Source organism: Psammomys obesus, unplaced genomic scaffold (genome assembly GCF_907164565.1).
Source record: "Psammomys obesus unplaced genomic scaffold, mPsaObe1.curated_primary_1811, whole genome shotgun sequence".
Lineage (NCBI taxonomy): Eukaryota > Metazoa > Chordata > Mammalia > Rodentia > Muridae > Psammomys > Psammomys obesus.
The window spans coordinates 32387104-32396385 of NW_026596034.1; the positions used below are offsets into that span (position 1 = coordinate 32387104).

At 45.9% G+C, this 9282-nt stretch overlaps 1 protein-coding gene across 8 annotated transcripts in view; it reads right to left on the reverse strand.

Moving 5' to 3' along the window:
* Nucleotides 1-7031: 7031 nt before the first annotated feature.
* Nucleotides 7032-9282, reverse strand: part of Cmc2 (C-X9-C motif containing 2) — a 40523-nt gene continuing 38272 nt past the window's right edge. For all 8 annotated transcript variants that reach the window (XM_055621342.1, XM_055621338.1, XM_055621337.1 and 5 more), the window contains one exon: nt 7032-7383. In XM_055621342.1, the coding sequence (XP_055477317.1) occupies nt 7297-7383 (87 nt within the window). In that variant the 3' untranslated portion in view covers nt 7032-7296. The remainder of the gene's footprint in view (nt 7384-9282) is intronic.

A 9282-nucleotide genomic window follows, 5' to 3' on the forward strand; every position in this document is an offset into this window, starting at 1 on the left:
ACAAACACACAGGTGTGCTTGTAATCCCAGTGCTGAAAGGTGGGGAGGTGGTTATCTCCATGAATAGTCCTTGGTTGGAGTATGAGTCTCTGGGAAGTTCCCTGTGTTCAAATTTTCTGGTTCTGTTGCTCTCCTTGTGGGGTTCCCATCCTCTCCAGCTCTTACTATTTCCCACTTCTTACATAAGATTCCATGCACTCTGCCCAACAGTTGGCCATAAGTCTGAGCATCTGCTTTGATAATCTGCAGGGCAGAGCCTTTCAGAGGCCCTCTGTGGCAGGTTCCTAGGTTGTATGTACCCCTGCACAGATGTAGCACGTGACAGTTCAGTGTCCAAGTGGGTTATATAGTAATGGGAAGAGGGACTGCCTCTGACATAATCTGATTGGCCTGCTCTTTGATCACCTCCTTCTGAGTGGGGAGCAGCCTTACCAGGCCACAGAAGATGACAATGCAGCCACTCCTGATATGATCTGATAGACTAAGATCAGAAGGAAGGAGAAGAGGATCTCCCCTATCAGTGGACTTGGGGAGGGGCATGTGTGAAGGGAGAGGGAGTGGGATCGGGAGGGGAGAAGGGAGGGGCCAATGGGGGGGATACAAAGTGAATAAAGTGTAATTAATAAAAAAATAAAAATAAATTTTAAAAAAAGGTGGAGAGGTGGGTCTCTGAGGCTTCCTGGCCAACCAGTCTAGCCTGCCTGCAGAGTTCAATCTCAATGGAAGACCCCATCTCAAAAAGAAAAAAAAAAAAAGAAGTGTATTCAAAGGTGAGCAGCACCTAAGGAAGGACATCCAAGGTCATCCTCCATCAGCAGAGAGAATGTGATGGTCATTTTGGGTTATCAACTCAACTGTATCAGAAATTAAAACCTAAGAAGCTGGGCACAACTCTGAGGAATTTTTCTTAAATAAATCACTTGAGGTGGTAACCTTTAATGTGTATATTTTGAGGTGGAAAGAGCCACCTTAATCTGTACCACACCTCTGGTGGCAGCATATAGAGGACATCGAAGAAAGAAGCTCTCTCTTTGCCTGCTTGCCCTTGTTCTTTCTGGCAAGTCCATTCCTGTGCTGGGATTAAAACCTACTTTAATTAATTAAAGACTACTTTTTTATTTTTCTTGTTTTTTTTTTCCCGCTTTGGTTTTGTTTTGTTTGGAGACAGGGTTTCTCTGTGTAGCCCTGACTGTCCTGGAACTTGCTCTATAGAGCAAGCTGGTCTTGAACTCACAGAGGTCCATCTGTCTCTGCCTGCTGAGTGCTGGAACTAAAGGCTTGCACTACCATGCCCAGCTAGAGCCTACTTTTTGTGGGAAACTGGCATATACTGAGGACCAACTGAGACATCCACTGTCATAGACTGAACAATTACTGGATTCTTAGACCTTCCATTTGTAGACAGCCATTGTTGGACCAGCTGGACCACAGCCTGTAAGCCACTCTAATAAATCCCCTTTACACATACATATTACATTGATGATGATGATGATGATGATGATGATGATGATGACGACAAAGTTAGATTCATTCACTCATTCATTCATTCATTCATTCATTCATTCATTTCCTCTAGAGAATCCTGACTACTATAGAAACCTGAAACAAGTATAATACAATGCTTGTACAAATAAAGCTGGGTGGATATTGATGAATAGCTAGTATTCATCAATCTGTGTGCTTCCCTAAAAAGCAAAGCATTTCACCTTTAAAGGGCAATACTCATATAAAAAGGTCTATTGCAAGATGTAACATTCCCTCCTCTTTCACTGATTTAGAGACAGACATCCTGAACAAGTTTCTACAGTTAGCCTACTTATTCAGTGTTCTCTTGTCTACTGTCACCCTCCTGTTTAGTCTCCTATCTTCTCACATAACAATTGTTAATGAGATTAGTTTTGAGCCCAAAGGAAGAAGGGCCCCCCCGCCAGCAGACCATCTGTATTGCCAAAACAGTAAGGCAGGCAATGGCACAAAGCATCAATATTAGTTACTTTTGTAGAGCTATGATAAAACACCACTTATAGAAGAAAGCTTATTTGGGCTTACAGTTTCAGGGTTACTAGATGTTACAGTCTGTGACAGCAGAGCAGAGGCAGCAGGCAGCAGGCATGGTGGCTGGAGCAGCAAGCCAAGGGCTCACATCTTAAATCATAACCAAGAAGCAGAGTGCAGACTAGAAAGGGCAGGAGTCTTTGAAACTCTAAACGCCAATCTCCACCGACACACTTCTTCCAACCTGGCCACACCTGCTGCTCTCAACAACCACCCCCACCCAGCTGGGGACCGAGAATTCAAACGCCCAAGATGAGAAGCTTTTCATCAAACCACCGCAGCATTTTCACTTCTCTTCCTGTGGGTACTGAGTGCCTTCCGTAAACTTTCTCAAGGAGGCAGATAGGCTACGGATTAAGGAAGCATATGGGCAAATCTGAGAATCTAAGGGGTTGGAGACTTAGCTCAGTGGTGAGGTCCTTACCTAGCAAGCACAAAGCCTTGGGTTTTTTATATCCCCAGCACCAGAAAAAAAAAAAAAAAGAAAAGAAAAGAAAAAGGGGAGGATGGGGTGGACAAGAGAAATAAAATGGGCAAATGTGGACGGCTGGATACAGTCATTCACAGGCACCGATCTGCTTCAGGCGGTGGTAGAAAAGGCAGTGCCTTCATGCCTGTGGGACAGGTTTTGTTTGTCTTTGCCAAGTACAAAATGATCTCCTCTGTCCACCGGGCAAGTCAGGGGCACAGTTTATTTGGTTCAGGCCAAGATTTCTCAGGAAAACTCTGCATTCAGCTAAAACCCCTGGTGATTAACCCGATTTTAAACTCCATTTACAAAAGGTCAGAAATAGCTTGGCTTTCTATCTTCACTCTCAAATAAAATTTTTCCTGCTTCTTGCAGTAAGCATTAGTAAATTTGTTATGAGCAGAGCGTCAGGGCTCAGTGTTCAACAAAATTAAGTTTCTCAGGAAAACCTTGGCCTGAGTCCCTTAACTTCCAAGAGACTTACCTTGTGACCCAAAGGCTCAGGCAGCTGGAAAGTAAATCTGATCACCTACTCTGTGTCCCTCAGACCGAATGCTTCCCCAGTTCCCACAGAGGGAAAGCTAAACCTCAGAGGATGACTTGAGTTGCTCTTACAGTCAGGAGACCCCACTCTCAGCACCTCCCAGTAGCTCTTCACTGATCTGCAGCACCCAGCAATGCCAAAGGCAAAGAAAGCAGGGCGTTCCTTCTGCTCCTTGCTGTCACCATGAGACAAAAATTTCAAAACTCTTCTTTGCTCTAGAAAGAGTAACGGGGAGATTTCATCCTCCTCTAAAGAAAGCTGAAGAAAATCAGGGGAACCTTGGGTCCATGGTGTGGACCCAAGGCGGTGTGATCCTGGAAGGAGATGGTCAGCCCTTTCATCCATGAATGGAGGGAGCTATGGAGCCAAGAGAGTGGGTCAGGTGAGGGTACGTGCTGGTCTTTCAACCTGACACAAGCTTGAGTGATTGGATGTATTAGTTACTTTTCTGTAGCTGTGATAAAACAGCATGACCAAGGCAACTTATAGAAGGGTTTACTTGGGGTTTATAGTTTCAGAGGGTTAGTATCCATAATGGCAGGGGCAGCAAGCAACGGGTGTGGCTGCTGGAGTCCAAAGCTGAGAACACGGGCCTCAAACCACAAACAGAAAACAGAGAGCAAACTAGGCATGCCACATGACCTCAAAGCCACCAGCCACATGGCACACTTCCTCCACCAAGGCTATACCTCCTAAGGACCCCACAGCAGTGCCAACAACCAAAGACCAAGTATTCAAATGTCCAAGAACATGGGAGCCAACTCACCCAAACCACCACACTTGCTAAGAGGAAACCTCAGTTGAGAAACTGCCTCCATTAGGCAAACATGTGAGACATTTTCTTGATTCATAATTGATACGGGAAGGGTCCATTATGGATGCTGCCTCACTTGGGGGAGTGGTACCGAGTTGTTTAAGAAAGCAGGTTGAGCAAGCCAGGAGGAACAGGACAGTAAGCAGCATTACTCCATGACTTCTGCTTCGGTTCCTGCCCTGACTTTCCTGCATGATGGACTATAACCTGCAAGGCAAAATAAACCCTCCCCTCCCCGAGTTACAATGGTGTCTTACCAAAGCAATAGAAAGCAAACTAGAACAGGAGGAGTGGTATGGACTTGGCCCCTTTCTGTCTGCTAATGAATCATGCACCCTGCCCCTTCCCCTATCTGTGGACTCCTGCCCAAATGAGGTGGAGCAAGTGAAATGGTGTAAACTACGGAAAGGTAAAACTGTTTCCAACACCCTACTTTGTATGCAGTCACAAGAACAATATTGACACAGTCTTTGCTTTATGCCAGAGTTCCCTCTTCACTGAGCGTTGCATCTCAGTGAATCCTCACTGTAACCCTATATGACAGGCAGTCACTGGCTTGAGTTAGTTTAACTATCACCATTCTTTTCCCAGAAGGCACAAAGATAAAATCCAAGGAAGGTCACGATCAATCCCTATTTAAAAGCATTCTATACAATAATATGTATAATATCTATGCTGCATGCTGTGGTTCCCAAGGCAGCATGGATCTGCCCCCTCTCCCCTCCCCAGGCCCTGCTCAGCCTTGTTGATGCTGCTCAGCCCCACAGTGTTTTCTCATCCTCAAGCTCCAAGACAGACCAAGCTCACGATGCCAAGGCCTTGAGTATTTACCTCACAGTGGTAGAGAACGGCTTCCCAGGCAGCAGTGCAGACAGCCAAGATGGAAGCCCCACCAGAGCAGGAGGATCATGCTGAGTAGGACCCTCCAACCCTCTGCAGAACCTCACTACGACCACCACTATGAGAAGTTCCGATTAGTTAAGTGGCTCTGAGGGGTGAGAGGTGTCAGCACGAGAAGCTAAGGCCTAGATCAGACGGGAAACGAGACAAAACTGAGCCTGATCAAACTGCTCATGATGACAAAATCCATTAAGGCAAAAGAATATTATCTCAGCTGGAGAGAAACTCAAGTGGAAGAGTGCTTGCCTATCACGTGCAAGACCCTGGGCTCGTGGGCACGCACCCACAAGTTAGCTCCTACTTCCGTCTGCCGATTATTTAGCACCCAGGCTTATACTGCTTTACCTTCTGTCAACCTCTAGTTTCCACATGCACACATCTATACACACAAGTGAACACATAAACAAGCATGAGGCCCCCTCAAAAACAAAAAACAAAACCTTCACCAGTATTAGAGTAGAACCAGAGGCTGAGGTAGCATGACTAATGAACTTAGAGCCAGCCTGTGGCTGTCTGTAAGAGTCCACTGGAGCTGCAGCTGGCTCCTAATCTGGTGTGATCATGAAGAGTTCGGTGTTCGGTGTTTGGTGTAAGACTAGAGGCCTCTGAGCTCCTGGACTCTGCTCCCAGGCCACAAACCCAGTTAGGCCTCATTTGCCTTCCTCAACCTACCTAGGATGCGGCTATTCGCTCTTCAACAAAATGACTTGCTCACGAAGCCTTTTTGGACTGAAACAGAGGGCAGGCCAGCCATCCTTGGTGGCTCTGAGTAGGTGTTACAGTTAGCACTAGAGGCAAATTCTGTTAGTTCCTGTCACCAGCACTCCTCTGTCTGACATCCGTTTTCCTGTAAATAAGCAATGACACAGGGAGCAGGGCAAGCTGCTCCCTGATTAGCACAACTGGACTCTCCCTTACTGTTCTGGCTGCCTTGAGCAAGATGATTTTGTCCCCAAACTATTAAAAAACAAAACAAAACAAACCTCAAATTACAGCAGCTCATTCTTGTAAGTTCTCCCCAAATCCCTCACTACCACACTTAAAATAAGTACTACAGACAAACTCACAGAATTCAGAGCTTTACAGGTTCCCCCCCAACCATCAGCTCCATCTCTCAGCCACACTGGTGCCCTGCTGGTGTCCTGAGAGGATCCCCATTTATCTTGCCAAAAGGTCACCTTCACCAAATAGCTTTCCTGGAACGACTCCGTGGTCCCGTGGTCCCCGAGCATAAGCGCCCTTGCTATGCTTTCTTTAACACCTCCCTAATCATGGGGCTTTTGTAATTATAATGGACTATGACTAACAGTCAGTGTATTGGTTTGCTACAAGATTCTACTACCAAAATGTCTCACTTATGTATTCACAGAGACTAACACAAAACTACCCCTATCAGCTGCCATAAAAGGGACTCATGAAGAGCTCTGGTTCCGTCCCCACCCCTTTCATCAGCTGTGTTATCCTGTCTAGCCACCCTGTAAATTGAATGTCCAGCTTCTCCTGCAATAGGAAAATCATTTATTAAAGACCAAGGTCTCATACAAACATTACACACAAACACTGCGGGAAACTTACAGCAACGTCTGTCAAACCGCTGCAAGTAGTAATCATGAGGTGGGGGAGGAAGGGGGGAGTGGACACATGAAGGGTCCTGAGGTTCTAGGCTAGAACCCAGGAGTTAACTGGTTCCCAGGACGGGAACATCTAACCAAATGAGGAAGTGGAGTCTGATGGGGCCCTAACTGGATGCACTCTTATCCACCTTAGTCATCACTCTTGGGGTCTGGGGCACTACTGTTTCTAGGACTGCCCCCTTCCCCCATTCAAACCTGCAGAGGCTCAAGTCCCTTAAAGGCAAAGTATCTGCATAAAGCCTACACGCTGCCACCTGGGGCCACAGCAGTTCTAGTTTACTTAGTGCCTGGTAGATAGACTGTATAAGTGGTGGTTTCGATGTATTACTTAAAGAATGGCGGGAACTCGTACATGTCCACTGCATGGCTGATTTTTTTCAAATATTTTCCATCCATAATCTACGTGCTAACTAGAAACATCTGACCTTTCAGAAAACGGCTCTTTAAAACAATAAAACTGGGAACTTCTGCACAGTCAACTCTGCTGGAATGTCCCCGCAATTCCCATGCTAGTTTGTGTCTTTGGTGCCCCGTCTTCAACCACCATGTTCTCCAAAAGAAGAACCTAACTGGCACCACTTTTGCTCCAGCCATGAGAGGGTTAAAGAAAAGGGAGGCCAGCACTGATGACTTTATTGCAGGAGGCAAGTCAGTATTGGGTGGACACAGACTCAGGCAGCAGCAGAGGAAACTGTCTTGCAGGCACAGTCCATGGCACAAAAGGCTTTTACTCAACAACTACCGAGAATCCACAGTCTCATGGCTCTCCATGAGCTGCTTCTTCACAGATCACTTTTCATTCAAAAGGGTTCAAGAGAACCCAAAGAGAAGGGACGTTTTCCGGCTAGCAGCCATCTTCAGGTCTCCGAGCCACAATGAGCTATCTTCCCTCTTCCTCTGGCAGATCAGAGAGTCTCTTCCGCATCTCAGCACCGTGCTCCCTGCTCCTGGTCCTCTTCTCCATGTACTGAAGGACAGGGGGAGAGAAAGGGCAACAGGTTACACCTACGGGTGTCAGTTAAGCCAGTGAGGTCAAGGGACATTTTGGACAGATGCACTCTGTCCCTGTCCCCAGCAGCTCCTCTGCCTAATTACTTACCTTGAGAGCAGCCTGCTCAGCTGCTGGGCGGTTCCCAAAGTTGTCACAGTGAACCAGTATTTTCTTATAAACTCTCCTGCCTTCTTTTTTTTTTTTTTAAGTATTTTTATTTTATGTAAATTGATATTTTGCTTGCATGTATATCTGTGTGAAGGTGTCGGAACTCCTAGAGCTGGAGTTACGGACGCTGCCATGGGGGTGCTGGGAATTGAACCGGGGTCCTCTAGAAGCGCAGCTAGTGCTCTTAATCGCTGAGTCATCTCTTCATCCCCCTTCCATTACTCTTGCCAGCTTTAATCTTCAAGTAACGGATGGACAATGATAACCCCCTTTTCCTCTTTTCGAGGCCAAATACTACTGGTTTCTCCAAATGTGCCTGGTGCCTGCAAAATGGCTTATTCTGTAGGGTACACCGAATTCATTAAAAATTCAGAACTCCAGTTGAACACAGTACTTAAGCCACGGGCTGACAGGCAGGGGTGAGGAAGCCTATTTCTGATGTTCCTCTAACCACTCTGAAAAGTAAACAGCCCATCATAGCCTCCCACTGACTCCCTGGGGAATTTACAGCAGGTGAGCGTCCAGGGTCTCTTCACTGTCAGCTGCCCCCATACTTGACTCTCCACAAACCTAAGCTTTTACAACTGGCTTGCCCTAAAAGCAGTTTTCACCTTGGAGGTTTGCAGCTGAAGTACCTATCTACATCTGGCCAGCACGTCCAAAACAGAATGCTTAAATACACGTAGATAAAGATGAACACATTTTGAAAACAAATTAATTATTCTTCTTTGGGAAGTGAGAAAGTAAATTAAAACATGAATTAAACAATGGAACATCTTTAAGGAGCCAGAGACAAGGAAAGAAAGGACACAAAAACAGGAGATTTAGTAAGATCCAAACAAGGACCTGACTGGAATTACTCTCCAACTGTACCTCTCACCCCCCAAATATTAAGATTTTCAACTTTTGAACTCCTCCACTCGCCTGGGGCAGGAACCACAGACATAAAGAGCCAGGCCATACAGCTTTTAAGAAGTTCCAGTCAATGCAATTTCAAACTAAAGGTTTTGACTAAAAAACTGTTTAAATAATTTTGAACGGCAGTTTTTAAAAATTACATTTATTGCCAGGCTTAGTGGCACACACCTTTAACCCCAGTACTTGGGAGGCAGAAGTGGCAGACCACTGTGGGTCCAGTCTGCTCTAAAAGGTAAAGTCTAAGACAGACAGAGCTGTATGGTGAGTCCCTGTGTCAAACAAACAGATACATTTATTTTCTATCTGTTTGTGAGCATGAGTGCACACATGTCATGGTTCACGTGTGAAGGGAGGTAAAAAGATAACTTTTAGGATGTCACTCTCTTCTTCTACCATGTGTATCCCACAAGCATTGTCTCCCAATGAGCCATGTTCTCAGCCCTTACATGACAGTTTTTCAAATTGTTTTTCTTCATCAAAAAACTACTCCAGGCTGGGTATAGTGGGTCACACTGGTAATTCTTGCTGAGTCCAGAACTCTTAGTCCAGAACTAAGAGTTCTAGGACAACCTGGGCAACACAGAAAAATCCTGTCTAAAAAACCAAACCAAACAAACAAAAAGCAAAACATCATCAACAACAGCAACAGCAGGGAAGAGGTATAGGAGGACAGGCACAGGAGGACAGGTACAGGAGGACAGGTACAGGAGGACAGGCATAGGAGGACAGGCACGGGAGGACAGGTAGCGGAGGACAGGCACAGGAGGACAGGTACAGGAGGACAGGCAC